Source organism: Paramisgurnus dabryanus, chromosome 1, assembly GCF_030506205.2.
Source record: "Paramisgurnus dabryanus chromosome 1, PD_genome_1.1, whole genome shotgun sequence".
Classification (NCBI taxonomy): Eukaryota; Metazoa; Chordata; class Actinopteri; order Cypriniformes; family Cobitidae; genus Paramisgurnus; species Paramisgurnus dabryanus.
In genome coordinates this window covers 58270650-58292692 of record NC_133337.1, presented here as the reverse complement: position 1 = coordinate 58292692, position 22043 = coordinate 58270650, and the positions used below count along the sequence as shown (strand labels likewise).

At 37.7% G+C, this 22043-nt stretch overlaps 1 protein-coding gene and 1 long non-coding RNA gene across 3 annotated transcripts in view; one reads left to right on the top strand and one right to left on the bottom strand.

Annotated features, from left to right (window-relative positions):
• Positions 1-10210, top strand: LOC135720471 (uncharacterized). Its single transcript, XR_010521286.2, has 3 exons — positions 1-215; positions 8278-8311; positions 8432-10210. It is a non-coding gene; the product is annotated as an uncharacterized lncRNA (long non-coding RNA).
• Positions 10211-11389: 1179 nt separating this feature from the next.
• The window catches only part of hectd2 (HECT domain containing 2), a 39717-nt gene continuing 29063 nt past the window's right edge, over positions 11390-22043 (bottom strand). For both annotated transcript variants that reach the window (XM_065242604.2, XM_065242605.2), the window contains 3 exons: positions 13900-14015; positions 13664-13807; positions 11390-13565 (listed from right to left, as the gene is read on the bottom strand). In XM_065242604.2, coding sequence (XP_065098676.1) covers positions 13445-13565; positions 13664-13807; positions 13900-14015 — 381 coding nt within the window. In that variant the 3' untranslated portion in view covers positions 11390-13444. The remainder of the gene's footprint in view (positions 13566-13663; positions 13808-13899; positions 14016-22043) is intronic.

The following is a 22043-nucleotide window of genomic DNA, read 5'->3' as shown; positions in this document are numbered from 1 at the left end:
TACAGTACAGATTTCACTTTGTGACCTAATTACATTTCTGATGTTTATATCAGTCGTCACCAACCCTGTTCCTGGTGATCTACCATACTGCATGCTTTAGATCCAACCCTACCTCAAATTTTAAGGAAGCTGTGAAAAGCTTGATTAGCAGGTTCAGGTGTGTTTGGTTGTGGTTGGATATGAACTCTGCCGAAAAGAAGATCTCCAGGAAAAGGGTTGGTGACCATTGCTTTATATGACTCAAATCTAATTAAAGAGTTGGTATTTTAGTAATGTTTACACCCCGAGACAGTTGCATCAAAACTTTAAAAAGTCAACTATCAGGTCTGTCAGGTGAATCTCTATAGGAAGTGAAACTTTAATGAAATGGAGTTAGAAAATTCAGTGTTGAAATGCTCTGACCAGCCATTTTCTTCTTACTAGTTGGAAACATACTAATGTGCTTTAATAAAATATTATTTTACCCTTCCAATAGTGGAGAGGATACTCGTGCAACAAGTTTATAACACGTACAGCATGGCATTGATATAAAACTGATCACAAGCTTCACAAATACAAACAAAACGTGGAAATTGCAAGCCACAGTAATCTTTCAGAGATGGGACGGAAATTGAACATTTCAACGTTCAAAGTCTTTCCTGAATGGTGTAATTTCCTGAATTGTCTTTATAGTGGCACACTCCACAGCTTCACAAATCCTAGCTTTTGAAGTCTTAAACTTTATTGTGGTTGCACACTAAAAAAAGGCAGGGTTATTTTCATGGGTTAAATTTAGAGGATTTTGCATCTGAGCTTCTCATATACTGTCTTCTAACTTTTCTCTTTATTGGTGGGCTTAAAGGGGACATATAATAAAAATCTGACTTTTTCTATGTTTAAGGGCTGTAATTGGGTCCCCAGTGCTTCTATCAAGCTAGAAAATATGAAAAAGAACAACCCAGTAACTGTGAAAAAAATAGGTTCCCTTGTGATGTCAGAAGGGGATCTTATTATAATAATACCCCCTCTTCATCTGCAACTATTTAACCATGACACTGCCATTTAGTGCAGAGAGAGAATAATTGACAGCACAGTTGAGTTTCAATTTTAACAAAGCACCATTATGGCAATCAGTTTGCATTTCATCACCTCATTTGCATTTAAAAGGACACACCCAAAAACGGCACATTTTTGTAAACACCTACAAAGTGGCAATTTTAACACATTATAATTAATGATCTATATGATACTTTGGGGACACCGAATATTTATTTTACATCTAATCTTTACATCCCAGCGTTGGGTTAAATTAACCCCAAAAAAATATATTTGACCCAACAATGGGTCAAAACAACCCAGCATTTTTTAAAGTGTGCACTGACCAGAAAATGAGAGTTTACATCTGGCAACTGAAACTTTCTCAAAACACAAATTGTGTTCAGTGATACCATTTTGTGTCCAAAAGCAAATCAAGGACACTGTGACCCAGCTGATGGTTACAACATGACAAATTAGGAAGCTGAAGAACTCCCTCAAACAAAATAAGTGGGGATGGGTGACCCTCTGGACTGCAAGGTACCCAAGGTGAACCAAGGCAAAAGAAACTTGATCCCTCTTTGCATACCTCCTGCATATAGCAGTGATGGAGGGGATCATGTGTTAATGTCAATCTATATGTGTTCACATGTGAGTTTCAACACTTGAATAAGCTGATTGATAACATTCGACTGTGTTTTCGGAGGTGTCGGTCTTGTTAGGGTTGGCCACACCCGACCTTTGTTTAACCCTTATGTGTTGTTGGGGCCATTTTTGGCCATTTTTGCAATTTTTTTGTCTTAATTTGGCCACAACTTTCTCTGTGTTTCAGCAAATGGAATGATTTTTGGTGACAAATCTTATATTTACACATATTTTAAGAAAATGCTTTGAAATTTTTCAAAAACTTAACAATATACCGTGGGCAAATTTACTACCCTTACGTGTTGTTAGCGGCCAAAAAAGGCCACTAAATTAAACTGCTGTAAAAATGTATCGGATGAAATTTTTTTCACATTTTTTTTTGCATAAATCTGTTAATCAACCTCAGTACTGATCAAAACTACCAAATGTTTGCAAAAATTCCATGATTTTAACTCTTTCATTGCCAAGTTTATAAGTAGTGTCACTGATTTGGGAAAAAAAAACACACAAAATGACAGATTTTCAATATAAAACGTGACTGTGGACTGGATTTTCTTTTACCTTTTTTACAGTCTTGGGCATGCCAAAGATTGGTAAAAACATTGGCTTTGATGCATTTTTAGTTTTTGTGCAGCATCAGATTAAATTTTTTTCTCCCTCATTTATTGTTTGTGGCCATTTTTTCCCCATTGACTTCCATTATAACAACATTTTTTGATTGCTGAGCCATGACACCTTATTACCATGCATTCTTGATTCTTTGTGCCTTTTCCTTTTGCAAAGAGGTAAAATTTGTCATTTTTACTGTTGATCACCATGTGGCACCATTAACCCTTTAGTAGCCTGTGCAAAAAAACAGAGCATAAATTCTGGTCTGTACATTGAGTTATATGGACTATAAAACCATTGTGTGTGTACGAGTGTGTGTGTACGAGTGTGTGTGTGTACGAGTGTGTGTGTGTACGAGTGTGTGTGTGTGTGTGTGTGTGTGTGTGTGTAGGGTTAGTGTTAGTATTGAGGAGAGAGCACCTCCCTCGCGCACCAGTTAGTGCTGCACTGGTGAGAGGAATTTAGTCTCCTGTAGCTGTCCCTCTAGACACAAATCCACAGACACCAGCAGGGACCAGCAGCTCAGGAGTGAAGAGGGGAACATGCAAGTGGTGTACAGAACCAAAAAAAGAACAGTCAGCATTTGTATCCGTTGTGGTAGACACACTTGCAGAGAGCACCAAGTAATATCCTGCAAGTCCTGCTAAAAAGACTGAACACACACACGTACACATATACACACCAAAAAATTTGTTTGATTGTTTAGTTCTCCATTCATCCTCTACTCTTGCTTCATTGTTCAGTTTATTTGAAGTTGTTTTTTGCATTTTGGTTCATAATAAATGTTGTTAATAAATCTGATGAAGAGAAGATTTTTTACAGATTTTTCCACACAGACGCACACGCAAGCACGCACGCACGCACGCACGCACGCACACACACACACACACACACACACACACACACTCTCTCTCTCTCTCTCTCTCTCTCTCTCTCTCTCTCTCTCTCTCTCTCTCTCTCTCTCTCTAATATGCTGTTATAGTCCATATAACTCAATGTACAATCCAGAATTCAAGCTCTTTTTTTTGCACAGGCTACTAAAGGGTTAATTGTGCCACATGGTGATCAACAGTAAAAATGACAAATTTAACCTCTTTGCAAAAACTAAAACCACAAAGAATCAAAAATGCATGGTAATAAGGTGTCATGGCTCTGCAATCAAAAAATGTTGTTATAATGGAAGTCAATGGGGAAAAAATGGCCACAAACAATAAATGAGGGAGAAAAAAATTTAATCTGATGCTGCACAAAAACTAAAAATGCATCAAAGCCAATGTTTTTACCAATTTTTGGCATGCCCAAGACTGTGAAAAGGGTGAAAAAAAATTCAGTCCACAATCACTTTTTATATTGAAAATCAGTGATTTTGTGTTTTTTTTTTCTCAAATCAGTGGCATCACTTATGAGCTTGGCAATTAAAGAGTTAAAATCATGAAATTTTTGGAAACATTTGGTAGTTTTGATCAGTTCTGAGGTTGATTAACAGATTTATGCAAAAAAATTTGAAAAAAATATTAATCTGATACATTTTTACAGCCGTTTAATTTAGTGGCCTTTTTTGGCCGCTAACAACACGAAAGGGTAGTGAATTGGAACAAGGCACAAGGGTTAAGATGTAAACAATGATGTAATGTTACATTAAAAACCAAGAATTGTAACCTTAAATGTGTCCAGCGTGCCACGAAAAGACTTTTCACAATCACCACTTTTTTATACAGTGTTTTATGAAAACATGGTGGGCAGCCACTTTGAATGTTTACAGGGAAGTCTAGGTTGGGTTTTTGCAGACAGAGGCTCAGTGCCTGAAGATAACAAAGCCAAATTCTGCTGCTTCACCAAACAGCAGGGCCTGATCGATTCTGACTATAGCACAACAGCTCAAAAGATCTGATGAATAAAACCAGACAACACCATCAACACACATTTCTCTTCATCAATTGAGATATTAAACAGATGCATATGTCTGTCTGTTTTTACAAGACTTGTCATTATCGTACCGTGAGAACTGTGCGTGGGAGTCATTGTTTTCATACACATGACATACCAGATAGGGCCAAACTAAAATTATTTTGGTCCACCATCACACAAAGCTTAACATTATGCCATTTATGCGCCCCTGCCTGTGAAATCCAGGCTAAAGACTCCTAATCTAATTATGAGATTAGGAACATCAAAGTTTGATTTTAATGGTCTTACTCAAAATTTGTCAATATTAAGATATCAAAGTTCTTTTATGTAGAAAACAGTAAATCACAACAAAAAATACTCTACCTGGGTTTTCACAAGTAGGGTCACAAGGAAAACCACAAAACATTCAGAAACTTAACTGTAGTTTGCCTGTTTTAATATCCTTCTTTGGTTTGATTTTTATTAAAGTATTTGTATAACTTTAATGTGAGCAGGAAATGTGTTTAAAATCCCCACCTTGCCACAGGCAAATGACAAAAATGTTTTGTAAAGGAGATTGCTTTAAAGGAATGCAATTCACAAGTCAAGCATGAATTTTTATTGAAATCCATCTGGTCACATCATGACGTGAAATTGTGGATAATACGCCTGCAGAAAGTGCTCGTCTAAAGCGAAAACTATGACAGGTTTTACAGTTCCCCCGTGTGTCATGACATATTAATTCAATAAAAAATCTGCAAGGTTCTTTATTCGATAAGATCACATGAACACATTCAATACTGAATTGCATCAGATGCCATAAATCAGGAGTTGGCCGTACATGGACAGACCACGATGTGCAACATCCAGATTTACTGCGGGGTCATGCACGTGCTTATTTTGTAGACACTGGCATGTACTAGAAAATAGTATCTATTTTCAGTCTAAACTTAGATCCGGACAGGGTTAAGTAAGGTGATCTGTAAAACAGTAATGTGGTTGATGTACTAGAAAAATTGTATCTACTTTCAGTCTAAACTTAGGTCCTGACAGGGTTAAGTAAGGTGATCTGTAAAACAGTAATTTGGTTGATGTAATCTAAAGACCAATATTGCAATCATTAAAACAATGAAAAGGTTTAAAGAATGTGTTATTGCTTCAGAACATTGATTTTGGTCCTTTAGCAGATAATGCACGTACAGGATTAACACAATGTCCAATTCAGTCTACAGCTGTACTGCAATAAAATTATTTAAACCATATATAATTTTCTTTTTTATAATGCATGCTTTAAATAATAATGGATTTAAGAAAAACAGTAATGTAATTTAACCAGTTACTGTTTTCTTTACATATTTCTAACCATTACATGTTCAAAAACAAAATGAGAAATATATTTGTGTTTTTAACATACCCACAACCAACAACCTGATCAACTGCGTGAGGCAAATGGTGGTCACTGAACCATATACTGAACGATTTTCGGACCCTCCCCCGGACACCACAAATACAGTAAAACTGCACATTTTATAGCAGCCTTTTATTGTGGCCAGCCTAAGGCACACCCGTGCAATATTCATGCTGTCTAATCAGCATCTTGATATTCCACACCCGTAATGTGGATAGATTATCTTGGCAAAGGAGAAGCGCTCACTAACACACATTTAGATAGATTTGTGAACAATATTTTAGAGAAATACGCCTCTTGTGTACATAGAAAACGTCTTAGATCTTTAAGTTCAGCTATTGAAAAATGGGGAAACTATTAAAATGTGGCGTATATCATTATATTCAGTGTATTTTCCCTTGACTTTCACATGCATTCTGTTTGTACATAATGTGGGACACTTTTCACACGGTTATATAATCTGATAGAGGACCCATCTGCACTTATTTAGTCCTGATTATGATGGCTACAGACCTTGTTGCATAGGCAAACTCATTTTGCATTCTATTGAGATTTAATCTCATGTAATGATGATATAAAGTAAATGTAAATAACTAAATTTCTGCATATATTCTATACATTAAAAAAAGGTGCGATACAATGCAATTAAAGAACCATTTTTGTCTGTATGGTTCCATAAAGAACCTTTCTGTTTCACAAAAGGTTCTTTAGATTATAAAGAACTAAATGGTTCTTTAAGGAATCAAATATGGCTCTTCTATGGCATTGCCTTTTGTAGCCCCTTCATTTAGCATCCAGCACTCTCTATAATCACCACGTTATTGCATTAACATTTTATAGTGTTAAGATAAACAGCCACTCTTAATGTTTACAAGGAGTGAATAAAAAATACCATCCCAGTGCCCAACTCTAGAAGTCCAACCAGTCTAAAAAGCACATATTATGGCCATTTTCACAAGATGTAATATAAGCCTCAGGTGTGCCTAGAATGTGTCTGTGACGTTTACCTCAAAATACCCCTCTGGTAATTGATTACAGCATGTCCAAAATGCCCTTATTTGGGTGGAAGCAAAAAGTGCTGTGTTCATGTATTTACTGCCTAAAAATAGACCTGATTCCTGTGAGTACAGTCTGAGATAATAATATATTCAGCAGCATTGTCGCTACAACATGCCAAGAAACACTTTTAGAAAAGCATTTGGGTCAAATTAACCAGTCAGCCAGTGGTTGTGGGAAAGGCTTTGTCAGTGTGACATCACATTAACAAGAGAATCAAAACAGAGACTGCTCTGGTTTAATGAGGATTTTAAAAAGGAAAGGGTGGATTTTTTTGTCTACACACACTGCCAGTGCCAACACACATTTATGTCCAAATTTTAAACAGACTTGCAGTATGTACAGTACTTATACTTCTGAAGAGTCTTCATATCTGCAAGTGAATTTAGTATTAAAGGGGCCATGGCATTAAAATCTGACTTTTTCCATGTTTAAGTGCTATGATTGGGTCCCCAGTGCGTCTATCAACCTAGAAAATGTGAAAAAGATGAACCCAGTAACTTAGTTTTGGTAAACCATTCTCTACAAGCACATGCAAAAATAGGTTGTTGAAATTTGGCTCTCCTTATGATGTCATAAGGAGCTGTTATTATAATAATACCACCCCTTAATCTGCACTATCCATCCACAGCACTGCCATTTAGTGCAGAGAGAAAGAGAGAGAGAAAATAATTCACAGCACAATTGAGTTTCAATTTCAACAAACCACCATCATTGTGATCAGTGTTTGCACTTCATCAACTCATTTGCATTTTAAAGGACACACCCAAAACGGCACATTTTTGCACACACCTACAAAGTGACAATTTTAACATTTTATAATAAATTATCTATATGGTATTTTGAGCTAAAACTTCACATATGTGCTCTGGGGACACCAAAGATTTATATGACATTTAAAAAAAGCCTTGTGACATGGCCCTTTTAAAACCACCTCTGAGCAAAGAGGCTAAACTTAAAGACACAATTAGGTTAACCTTTTGGCAGTTGGCTTTGATGTGAAGCTTCTTTACATGCTTTAAAATTACTGTGCACTGTCAGAAAAAAATGGTCAACATGATGGTCCCTAGCTGGGCCAGTATCCTTCACTGTAAAAAATGTCTGTAGAAATTACAGTATTACTGGGTATTACTGGCAACTAGCTGCCAGTAACTTACTGTAGATTTTTACATTTATGTTATTTACTGGCAACAGTTTGTCCAAAGTTAAATGAACATGAAACATTTTTAGTCTTTATCTTCTACAGTAACCAGCTGCATAATTACAGCAATTTTTTTACAGTGAGGTCAAAATATGTACAATTACAGATATGTATATATTTGGCACTAGAATGTACCTTTGAGGTATTAATATGCATTATTTAGTACCAATATGTGCCTTTGGTGTACTGATATAAACTTTTATGTGCAAGAGTTTAGTTTTTGAAAGGATACTGGCCTATTTTTACAGTCTATGGTACAGTACTGACCCAGTAACAGCTAAGGACCATTTTAAAAAAAAAAAATTTAAATATTCTTTTCATTTACTTCCTCTTGTTGCAAACTTGTGTGACTTTATTTCTGTGGAATAAGTGTAGTGATTTTGAAGAATGATGATTGCTTCATTTTTTTACTTCATTTTAAGTTAATGATGACTAAATCTCCTTTTATGTTCCACAGAAATAAACTCATATGGTTGTGAAAGGACTTGATGGTGAGTAAATGATAACAGATTTTTTTTTGTTTTGGTGAACTTTTCCCCTCTGAAGTCTCTGAATCACAGAGGGGTGGTGCTGATTTTGGCTGTGTCCTCCTCTTTCATGCTGTGTCACAGACAGAACCAGGCCACACAGCAATGCATTTTGGGATTCCCAACAAGCCCGAGTAACACTGCGGCCAGATCTCCTCCTGTGCCAGAGCAATGCAGGACATTTAAAGCAGGCAGGTCAGCATTACTTCAGAGCAATGAGCATAAACAGTAAAGAAACTTATAATGTTAATGATTATTATTCACTCAAATCTGATATTAGTGAGATTTACATTTACTTCTATTGCTATGTACATTTCTTTGTCATTTTTTGTGTTTTCCTAGGGTCGTAACCACATCTTTGATTATAGGTGGAAACATGTCCCACTAAATGTCTATTGTGGATAAGATCCTGTGTTACTTGGGATCAAACCCATGACCTTTTGTGCTGCTTAACAAATGCTACTAATTGTGCTACAATTGACAAAGCTTGTTTTGACTAGAGGCAAAAACTGAATTTATCAATTCACTGTTGTCATGGAAAATCAATCTTTGCATTTCAGCTGCGCCATGAAAAGATGATGACAGCGAGCATTCAGTGTCATAGACTTGCGTCAATAGCTTTGAGTGTTACATAGATTTAATCCACACCATTTCTATAGTCGAAATGTATGTTAATTTAAGATTTCAAGTACTTTAAATAAAAATATCTAAAATGAAGTATCCATCCTTCCACTGATGAATTCCTGGCGGCACCTTTATGACAGTTTCCATTGGCTGATACCCAACAGCTCACCTTTTAAAATTCACCCCTGGCATACGATAAACACCTGTCCACCCTTTCACGCCTGTCCCGCTATATAGACCCATTTTCCCTTATCACTGGCAGCTCATTAAGACAGCCTTCATGGGCAACAGTCAAAGGCCAAATATCTGGCACCCTTTTGTAAATGCTTTTCATGTTTCAAAGTGTATCATAACTTATCATTCAGCTTTTTATGCCCTGTCAATTCTAAATCAGCACACTTTCAGTAGACTACTCAGTTTTCCTGTCATGTGTGAACAGCTGGGAGCCTCTGAAAGCCTAAGTTCATGCAAGCAGAGGTGAGGACCGGTCTGATTACGGCACCAGAATGTCTCTGACCCTCAGGCGAATACAGACAGATCATTGTTTGGAGATACAGTGTCTCCTGTAAGTGCAGAAACGTTACATTGTATCAGCTTCACATTAACAAATGATCTATACTGAGCAAAGAACTACGTTACTGGGAGGGGGGAATGTGAATTTGATGAATGCCATGTTTTGTTGTCACTTTTAAAGTCAAAGTTATTAATGTTTATTTGTTTCTAATGTTATTTTATAGCTCATTATTTATAATTTTCAATAATATTTTGTGTTTGTTTTTATATGCTTAAAATGCTGAGTTGTTTTTTACACATAGCTGGTGAAATATTGGACAGAACAAACACATTGGATAAACCTATGCTGGGTTGTTTAAAGCTAAATGGAAACAACAACCCACATAGGTTTATTTAAAACCCAGCGTGTGTGTGTTCTGTCCCATATTTAACCAGCAATGGGTTAAATGTGCCAAAGAATGCATTGAAATAATATGTTTAAATTGTTCTAAAGTTTCTAAATAGGTGATAATGTGTTATATTCTTATTAATAATAACAGTTTATTCACTTTGTTCTCAAATTAAATTATACTGCAAACCACTTTTCTCTGCAGATCCTCATTTGCCCTCCATACCCTCATTATGACCTTTAAGAGCTCTCATCTTAAAGCGATACTCCAGCCAAATATCAAAATTACCCCATGATTTACTCACCCTCAAGCAATCTGATATTCATATGTCCATCATTTTTTCAGACGGGCACATTTGGAGTTATTTGAGTAAATGTCCTTGCTCGCCCTAGCAAAAACAGGGATCAGGGAACAACTTTTGACTTTGAAGCCCAAAAAGTGCATTAAACATTCACAAAGGTAATCCACACAGCTCTGTTGGGTTAATAAAGGTTTTTTTGTGGGTAATCGTTGGAATATTGTAAGAAAAACATCCATATTTCAAACTTTATAAACTATATTATAAAACGGGCAGTTCTGGTTCTTCATTCTGATTGGTTGAAACACGTTCTAAAGCCCGATTTATAGTCGTGCATAGGTTCTACGCCGTATTTACGGAACTACTTTGTTTGGCGGAAGAGTAATATTTGTACTAATATAATTACAGCTTATTTGTGTTTTATTTGATAAAATCCCGCTAACGTTATGCATATGAAGTAACCGTTTTATAAAAGCAATAACCCCCGCGAAGCAGTGGGGTTACAGTGCATTTTATAACAGCTAAGGGGGTTTATAAAATGCACTGGTAAACCACTGCTTCTTGGGGCTTATTGCTTTAATAACTACCTTCCAGTAATCTTGCGATTAAAGAGAGTTACTGCGCAACATACACATGGCAACCAACGCTCACTATGCTAAAACTCTCTCATAAAGTCCAAGATGGCCTTGTTACCGGAAACTAGTTATGTCAGTTTTTAAGCTTGATATATGAACATTTTTCTTACAAAATCACATTGATTACCCGCAGAATACCTTTATTGTCCTATTGGAGCCGAGTGGATTACCTCTGTGAAGGATCAATCACTTTTTGGGGGTTTAAAGAGCACCTATTGTCCGATTCACGTTTTTAAATTTCCTTTGGTGTGAAAGTGTGTATTAGTACATGTTAACGATATGCAAAAGGTACAAACCCCAAAGTAAACAATGACGCAAGTTATCGTTTCCAAGGTAAATCTCTTTTCCTGACTACAACAAACACACGGATTGTAGGCAACAGTTTACATCCTGGGTTTCGTGATGTAGAGAAGACCAACATTATCGTAATTCTTTCCGCTTCGGACTCACAGCCTGGAAGTTAACTAATGTTAGCACCGAATCTTTCAAACATGGTAAGGAGCGTCACATTTCCTGCTGACGTCAGAGTTATTCAGGCCAATCATTTTTGGCCATAACCCCCAAAAATGAGGAACTATAAAAATACTTGCTGCAAACTTTATTCATTACAAAATGAGCAAAGTTGAAATAAATACATGGTAAATACAATTGTATTCAGTCATTAGGAAACAAAAGCCATAACATGAACACTAAAGTGATTCAGGTTGACAGATTATATACCAATAAGGCCACTGTATGAGTCCAATGAAAATCTGATGACATGATATGCCAGAAATATGAGACATTTGACAACAAGAGTATCCAATTACATGATCCAAGCCACAAGCCAATTGCAACACAGAGCAGAGGTGGGCATTCCTGGTTCTGGAGGGCCACTGTCCTGCAAAGTTTAGCTCGAACCCTAATCAAACACACCTGAAAAATCTAATCAAAGGCTGCATCCAAAACCCAAGGCAGCTGACTTGTCGCATCGCTGCCTCATAAAACAATGACTTGGAGGCACGAAGGCCTGGGGAAAGAATTTGGACAACCTCCATGAAATTCAGTTTGAAATAATAAACAGAGAGCGTCTTTGTGATAATTAATACCATATTTGAAAACGGCAATTCTAATTTCTCACTAGAAATGCGATCAAAAAGTGTAAAAAAAGTGAAAATTTAACAATTTTTTTAGATCCAGCCGCTTCTGGCCACCATTTTACTTTTTTGAACTCAGCCAGGCTCGACCAACCACATTCCCCATGCACACACACATATAAAATTGTGGGAAAAACAGGAAAAACAGGAAGTTAAGCAAACACTGGATTCGGATGTGCCTTGATGCCTTCCTGCCTTGGAATTTTGCCTCCAAAGGCAGCATTTTATAGATTTCGGATGCAGCCTTGGAAATGGCATTCAGGTGTGTTTGATAAGGGTTAAAGATAAACTTTGCAGGACAGTGGCCCTCCAGGACCAGGAATGTCCATCCCTGACATAGAAGATAGCAGTTTTACTTTTCGGATTCAAATAAGAACAATCTACCGTTTAATGTAACTAACTAAAAAGTTATGACCAAGAAGAAATTAGTCAGAAGACTAACTTGTAAGACTAGTCTTAACAGTTTATACAACAGGGCACTGGATACACTGATAATGTGACTAATGTACACCCTAGTACAACTACTAGCATACTGTACTGCGGGTGCATTTAACCTCACCAATTTCTTCCTGAACAAAATATGAAATACTGACGACAAAGCGAAGCATCAGTCGTAAAATAAATAAATAAAGTTTTCTTGTTGAATACTGCTGCACAACACAACACATCTCTATGTGATGAATCACTATTAACATAAAAAATACAAATGGTTTGTTCTTGTTATGGCTAGTCAACAGTCATAAAAACACTCACTCACTTTACCACTATTCCTTTCATGGGTTAGGAAAGCGTTGTCAACAATTACTAAACTATACTCAACTGCAACGTTTGAGGTCCGACACAGACATCTATAAAATCGGATTTATTAATGGTGACATTATAACACCTCCGGAGGGAATGCTTGTGTTAGGTAACATGTCACACTGATGCTTTTATTATCTCTGGGCTCTTGTCGCTTGGGAAACTGTCGCTTGGGAAAGAGCACTGTCCCTTTAAGAATTCAGGGAGGGTTTAACAGACTATTTGTCAGGATATTTTAGATGAGACCTGTGACCTACTTTCAGCCATATAAATAGGGGAGCATAGGACAGAGGCCCATACTTGCATTAGAGAGACATCGCATGCCCTACATCTGATCTTTAAATCTGTTATTTGACTAAATTCCTGAACAGGTTTACATTATATTATTTATGGTATCCAGATTGTAATGTAACACAAAATGTTTGGTCTTTCACCCGAAGCAGTTGACTATGAGTCCAAATATTGACGAAAGACAAACAGCTTTACTGGATTCCTCATTGGAAACCTGGTTCACAACAAATACACTGTACACACAAAACAACACAACCGTTTCGATTGGCTACTGCTGAAATTTTACATCTAGAGCTTACATTTCTTCTCCTGTGCGCGTGATCCTCATGCTTACCTGATATGTTTTAAAGAAACAAATATTACAACCGGCATTGCATTTTGTCCTTATATCTACCAACACCACTGTACATCTACTCCAATCCAAAGCCTTCTGCATTTGAAATGGCAATTGTTAACTTTTGCCGTAGTTCTTTTTTGCTCTTGTACGGAGGTAGACAGATCTGGTTGAAACACGTGTGCGACACCGGCAGCCTACAAAGGAAACACAAGAAAATGCAAATTTAACCAAAAACGGTAGATGCATAGATGCATGCAACCATTTTGTTTGAATCACTGGTTTTGATGTTTACCAGTCGGTGGAGACATCAATCTTAGAGATCTTAAAGTTGAGGTCTGCCATTCCTCCCACAGGAACGCGGTCACTTCCTGTGGTGAAGTGGAGGAGTTTCTTCTGCAGCTCTGAAGGAAAAGCCAGGACTACGTCCCAGAAGGCCCTGTGAGTGTAGACCAAACAGTCATCCATCTACTGATAGATTGCATATATACAGTGAGAGTATTTGTGAAGTATTGTACACAAAACATGTACCGGATGGTGGGATCGGTCTTGCTGTAGCCCTCGTACTGCACCACTCGCTGCAGAGAGCTCATGTCCAGATTAGGACTTCCACAAACTAGGATCTCAACCTCTTCTGGCCTCAAGAGCTACAGTAACATGACACAGAGATTAATGACTTACATCTTCACATTTGGCAAATGCTGTTATCCAAAGTGACTTAAAGCAGTGGTTCTCAAACAGTGGGCCGGGGCCCCCAGGGGGGCAGCGAGATGGTGCCAAATGGTACATTTATTTATCATGAATTCTGTGTAATTAAACCTAAACAATAAAGCTACAAACCAACAGCTTTTCTTTGTATAATTTAATGTGTTCTGATTAATTAAAATGTTACATTTTAGAATGGTTTTTGTCATAAATTTTCTTGGGGGGGGCTGCGAAGGAATGCACCACATACCAAGGGGGGCCGCACGCTGAAAAAGTTTGAGAACCACTGACTTAAAGGAATAGTTGACCAAAAATTTACATTTTGTTATTATTTACTCACCCTCAAGTTGTTTCAAACCTGAATAAATTTCTTTGTTCTGCTCAACAGGAAGATATTTTGAAAAATGTTAACCAAACCGATCTGTGGCACCATTCACTTCCATAGTGTTTTTTCCCTAATATGAAAGTCAGTGGTGCCCTAGATCTACTTGGTTACAAACATTCTTCAAAATATCTTACTTTGTATTCAGCAGAACAAAGAAATTTATACAAATTTGGATAGGGTGACCGTACGTGCCATTTTCCGGGGGAAATTTGGAACAACTTGAGGGTATGTAAATGAAGACAGTTTTTTTGGTGAACTATCCCTTTAACACACCTTTACAACAATACAACTGTAGTACTGTATAAACGGAAAAGCTTTTCATTTGTCATGTGTTCACACAACAATGTCATTTGTGAAAATGACAAAAAAAGCCTGTATTATGCGTGCCAGGCCCATAGATGGTGATTCAACTTTGTAAAGGAACATGTCGCACCTGCCAAATACACACTCTTCTACAGAACAATAAATACTAACAATTAAATTTGCGGAAATTTTTTTGGGACGAACATTAAGTTTGTTTTATTACTATAAGTAACCCAGGACTGCTAACTCTTTCCCCGCCACTAACAAGTTATCTCTTCAATTAAGAGAAAACACTTCCTTGCCAATAACAATGTTTTATGGCACTCCATATTTCCGCTATTATCCACTAGGTGGCACTCTTACCCAACTCATAAAACACTGAAGTAAGTATCCATGTATTCAAAAACAGTAAAAACTTTGTGTATGTTTTGATTATCGCTCCGAATCTGATCACTAAAAAAAAGTCCATTACAAAAATGCAATTATCTCAGCTTTTTGCGCATAATTGTGGTGATTGAGGTGATATAAAGAGAACAAATGAAGATAGGATGAAAATTTTTGTTTGAAAGCAGATGATCTGTTCTTTCATTTGATATACTGTAGGTTTATAAAAAAAAACGCTGCTGCTGGCCGGCAACCTTTTTAAAAAATGCTGGCAAGGAAAGAGTTAAGCAGCAAATGTATAAACTTTGTTAGAGAAGCGTTAATTAACTCAATATTTGTAGTACAAATGCAGTTCTGTAGGATGATATAGTTAGTTGGAAATTTTGGTTTCAAAAACCTGCATTTTCAGGTCATTAAAATGCCATTGTTGTGTACACAAACAGCAAAAACACATATATCCTGTTTAAATATCCTCTTACAATGCATTCATTTCAACAAATAAACAGCTATAAATGTATTACGTATGTGCATTTCTCAATAACCAAAGCCATGAACTTACAGTTGCTAGCACCATGCACCTTATTTATAGTTAAATATGCCGGATTGTACATAGGACCCAGCATGATCGTGAATTATGACTTGAAATTCAGACGGTTTGTGCATTTGTGATATTAACTGATGCAATTCATTCTTAACTAAAATTCTCCCCTGAGTGCTTTTGCATTTATTTGTGTTTGCCGTGTTTGATTTAACCACACATTTTTATTCCACATTTAAACATTTCTCAAGGGATTGATTCCACTTCTGCCATCTATGCTGTTTATCTTGTACTACCCTTTTATGAACCTATAAATATTGCCACACCCTGAACTCTGCACGTACGCCACTGAGCTTTGCGGTATGTTAAAAAAGGTGTGTGTCTGTGCGTGTGAGTGAAAGAGAGAGAAAGAGAGAGAAAGAAAGAAAGAGAGAGATAGATCTCTAAACCACAGAATTGGTATGGTCCACACCGATCTGCCAAATCCATCCCCTCTCATAATCTCACCCTACATCACACCAGAACCAGCCAGTGAGAGATTGCGGTTACCAAGCCCCTTACATAAGCAGTCGGGGACAGAGTCAACTGTTGCATAACCATCACAGACATCAAGGAGAGTCTGAAAACGATCAGGGCCATCCAGCCAACAGAGACATTTGTTAAGTTTTATGTCTTCTCAATGGCTGCATTTACACTGTGCATATACCATTCTATTTTGTTGACTATATCTGATTTTTTTTAATGACCTGTTTACATCATCATTTAAAAGCGACTCGTATGCAATCTCAGCATTTACACGAAACACAATTTAAGTAGGCGTACTGACCCGGAACAGCTTTAACCACAGAGGAAGTAAAACGATGCGACATGCAATGGATACAAATTGATTATACAATATTATAGAGCTTTATTTCTATAACAAGACACTAACTGGAGTCGTCGCTAAAGATGCGCTGCTAAGAAGAGTCATATGATCGAAGGTGGTGTCCACCGCTTCGCATTTTAAACAACGCACAACACGTTTTGACATGTGATGGGAATATCAGTCCTCTCAGTTCGGATTGCACATTGCAGACACGAATGCATGTATCCAATTTATATCTAATTTATTTCTACATATGAATAAAGCCTAGATAACGATTGGAAAATATCGGAATCCCTGCTGAATAAACGCAGGCACTATGACACACACACAAGACACTGCATACATGTATAACTGACCTACAGGTATAACAGGCAGGGGTTGGAAAGTTTGGCATCATGCCAAAAAAAAGTGCCACTAGATGACGGGCCATTACATTGTAATTTAACAAAACTACAAAACAAAATTACTAAGCAACATTACAAATTGCCGTTATTGTTTGGTTTGCAGCTTATTGCTTGGATCAAACAAGACGTGTTTTACCACAAATTACCTGCTTTGACATAGGCCTAATGGCGATATTAAAAAGTGTCTTCTCTACCTAGATTGACTGGACACAAATAAAAGATTATGCGTGTCCCTGATTAAATCAAACAAGTAATCACAGTTGTGAAGACACCAGTCATTGTCCAGCCCCAAAGTCTCCAGTCATCTTGATAAGCGAGCGCTTATTGATCAGCTGTGAGAGCATGGCGTCCATCTCAGCCTTTGCTCGCCTGACTGCATTTGTGTGCGTTAAGCACTTTTTTGCACGCGAAAAGTGCTCTGCGCACTTGCGAGGATGCTTTTCCTACGTGGATATTTCTCTTTCGCTTGAGTGTGGCTTTCATGACAGATCTATTACCACTATAAAAAAATCTGGCTGCGGGCCAGACATTATTGCTGAAAGGCCAGTTTTGGCCCACGGGCTGCCTGTTGCCACCCCTGGCATATACGTTTTTTTTAACAACAGATGATTAGGAAAGTTTGCATACTAATAAGCTAATAAGCAAATTTTGTGTCCAGTAATTTACTCTTGTGCCAGGTAGCCATCCAAGAAGCAGGATAATATAGAGTCCAAACATTGACTAGCAACCAATGATTGTGCAGAATAGTGAACCCAGAGAAACATTAAATGACTTTAGGCCTTAAAATTCCTTTAAAGTGCTTAGATAAAAATGCCTTCTTGCATTCTGTGTATTGGTTTAATCACCCTCATGTCACCCCTAGGCCGTATTATGTTTTTTGTGGTACACAAAAGTATAAAGTCCTTTTGTAGGGACAAGAGCCAAAGGAAAAAGACGAAAAACATAACCAAAACACTAAGTGCAGCTTCAATTCATTCAATGTACAAGTAAATCACTAGTGTTTGTGTTACCTGGTTTATATAAGGTACTTTTTGAGGCTTGTTTACAAAACCCTAAGCCTAACATTATTAAATAACAATGTTGACGTGCCAGAGGAGAACTGTCCCTCCCAGCTCAGTCTGGTTTCTGAGTTTTGGTTCCTTGCCATACCGCCTCTGGCTTGCTTAACTGGAGTTTGCCAATATTGGGTCAAGGTATTAATTTACAAATGTCACTTAATATAATGATCTGCTTTTATATTTGCTGTACCTCTATGGTCTGATTCAATGTAATGTTGTGAAAAGTGCTACAGATGAATTTAAAATAAACTTGGAAATGTTGCTTGGAAAACACTGCACAAGGCATATGGACGACTTTTATGGTGATTTAATGTTTTTTTACAGCCCTAGTCACCATAAACTGGGTGAATAATTTTTTTATATCTGGTTGACTATTGCTTTAAGACAGCTAAAGTGCTCATTCTTCTTCTACGTAGGTCCTACAGCATAGCCTCTACGGTTTTCATAAAATATATAGGCTGTTTCTCAATATGCGTTCTTCAGCGATCTTGCGTCCTTGTGTCCTCGCTCTAGCCTGGCTCCGCCCTCCTACGTGCTTCCGCTTAATTTTCATTTCGCTTCAGCAGTACGTCTGGGATGGCTCTATAGAGTTTCGTTTTCTCCTGCAAAAATCTGCAGGACCAATCAGCGAACAGATGGGGGTGGCTAAGAACGATGACATTGAGGTCGTGCGTCAGTTTGAGTTGTAGTTCAGTAATGGCAGCGGAGAAAGACGTGAGAAAAGCTATTCGGTCCGTTGTTGCAAAACTGCCGAATATACAGAAGTTAAAGCCGGAGCAAGAACCAGGTTTGCTAAGTTTTGTTTGTCTGATTATTCTGACTTGTTGTTTCCGTCCAGTTTTGGTGCATGATACGTCACGACCACACGTTAGCGATTGGCTTTGGCAGATCCTGAGTGACTCTGGGCAGATCCAATAGTTTTAAACTTCAACAATGGACCCTCCTTAACGGAAGTAACACTTTGCAATGGAGCGTGGCCAGACTCTCTGTACAAATGAAATGAATGTACGAGAGTCTGGTTGGACCAGGCTATCCTCGCTCTACATCATGATTAACAGTCGAAGTTCAATTCCAATTCTCAAGAACGCAAGTACAGAGGATGCGTGAAAATACCAGAATGAGTTCTTGATATCGAGGATGCATCAAGTGCAGACTTGCGCGTTGAAATCTGTGACCGGTTGCATAAACATAGTCGTGACATTAAGACTGCGTTTTAAGAATGATTCTGACTAACTAGCAATTGGTTAGGGCTAATCAGTCTTATTATTTGGATTTAAATTAGACCGATCTACCTTTATATGTAACACACTTAAAACAGTAATGATCAGTCTTGAAGAAAAAAATTAATGACTAACTTTTAAGACTAGTTTTAAAGTTTTATGCAACTGGCCCCTGGGGAGGTCACGTGACCAGCAGGAAGATCTCAATTCTCACAAGTGCGTTCTGTGTTCTCGCGACCTTCTGAGTTCGTTCTTCCAAGGTGGCCTGGCAAGACCAGTCTCCACAAGAACGCAAGTCCGTTCTTTGCGTTCTTAGAATTGGGAAACAGCCAAACTTCTACGTCTTCATCTGTGTTGACATGCAATGACACATGCAGACCACTAGTAGGCAGTATCCACATGTGTAACCCACAGTAGCAGTGCAACAGCCAAAGAAGAAGCAGCTTGGCCAGTAAACCCAAAAACAAAGGTTGTGTCCGAAACCGCATACTGTACGGTACTAAATGAGATGAAGTACCTACTTACTTGCCGTTAAAACAGTAGGTACTGTATAGAATGCATCCTGGTAGTATGAATGAGATTCGGACGTACTACATCCGTCATGTTGCTACATCACGTGACATAAGTCGTCATCACGTCATGTCATTCCAGCACGAAAACAGCCCCATGCCTCTTCTTCTTCGTTGGATAACTCCTCTCCTGGGCCATCATGGTATAGTGAAGTGTCCATCGTATGCACACTGCAAAATCTAACCGGAAGTAGAAGGTCATCCGGGTACTTTTCGCATACTGTTTTTCGAATACTATGTATTCGAACATACTACTCACCTCGCCTACTGCTTTTCGCGTACTTTTTTTAGTATGGAAGTAGGCGATTTCGGACACAGCAACTGAAGCAGCAGCTTGTTGCGTATGATTTGAGAAGACCAGCAGTAATGGAGGTACAGTTTCATTCACTATCAATTGCGTAAGTTTTTCATATTTACCAGGGACGTTGCACAAGATATCGGGCCCTGTGCATAGGCAGTCCTGATGGGCCCCCATGCCCCACCCCATAATATATTTCAGACTTTTGAAGGGCCCTCTCTTCCTTTGGGGCCCTGGTAATAAGTACTGGTTTTACCCCCAGTCCGACGCCCCTGATATTTACCGGTATAAGCAAACATGAACTTCTCACGATAACTTTACACCTAATAGACAACACGTGCGTACGCACATGAGTTTGTTCTTATACTTGTTCTTACGTTAGTGAATCTGGAGTGTTCTACATGAGCGGCCGCGTGCACGAGGTTGGTAATTTGCATAAAACACGCCCAAAGCAGCTCCATATTAGGGTTTTCTGCAGCGCAGCTGGTCCACAGAATATTTTATGGCAGTTTGTCATAGAAGCAAAAGAGCTCGAAAAGAAATACATGATTATATTTATTATCTGTAAAGTTTTGCTTTGCATTTTTTTTTTGAGGTTTTGGAGGAAGCCAGTGCTGTCCACCGACCGGAGTAACATTAAATAAGTATTGGATGCATAAACAAATATGACATTTAATTAATATGACAGAGACGCGCATCTGTATCTAAAATAAAAAAGACAGGAGATCAAGTGATTGACGATCGGACCTTTCATTACATTTACATGACATTTACATTAGGCATTAAGCAGACGCTTTCATAGAGATTTAAAAAGGGAAGAAGGAAAGTGTGAAGATTTGTCATTACATGCATCCTCTAAAAAATAAGTAGGGTATAATAATGTATAATATAATATAATATAGTATATATATAATCATAATATAGATCATGTATAATAATAAATAATATAGATAATATTATAATATAAAATATAATCATGTAAATGTTATATATCAACATTATTATAGACATTATAATTAGCCTAGTATTTGATTATAGCATACTTGATTATTGCGTATGAGTGGTTTTACGTTTTCTTAAATTTTTGCGTATATATTTAAAGGGGACAGAGAATGAAAAAACATTTTTACCTTGTCTTTGTTGAATAATAGTAGTCAACCACATTCACGAACATCCAAAAAGTGCTATACATGCTAAACATCTCAGTCTCATAGAAATTCCTCTTTTAGAAATGTCAGCCAGAAAACAGCCCAATCTGAAAAACTGATGCTTATGACATCACAGTAGGGGTGTGACGGTCATTATATAACCGTGAGACCGACGGTTATAGTTGAACACCATCATTAGAACTCTATAACCGCCAAAACCGTGTTATTAAAATATTTTTTAAAACATTTTGTATCATAAAGAATGTTTAAATTCTAATTAAAAACAACTGTTAACAGTCTGTGTTACACGCCCCCTCACGTTCTCAAGCAGTGAAAAATACAGAGCGGAGCAGACACTGACAACGCGCTCACATACAGGACAAACCAGGTTACTTTTCGGTTACTTTTGAGATTTATCATATTAAACCAAGTCTCACCTTTCAAATCATCTCTTCCTTCTAGTTAATTTATAGCATCAAATAAACATGAATGACCATGAGAAGGAATGTTGTTTTAACCGCGGAAAGGCGTCAGTACACTCCGCTTTTCAAGTTCAAATCCTCCCGTGCTAATCTACTAACTCTCTTGAACGCACATTCACTGCTAGTTGTCTTGCTGTTAATTTTAAAGAAACGTAGAGCAAGTAGCTAATCAGTGTCTAGTTTATTCAAACGCCGGGTGAGCACTGTGCAGCGCGTCTGCGGAGAGCGTTTGCTGCGCGTGGCCATTGTGCTTTTACACCTGCTGCGTTTAATAACAATCTCAAGTTCACATTACTTTCTTTTACCTGCATTTATG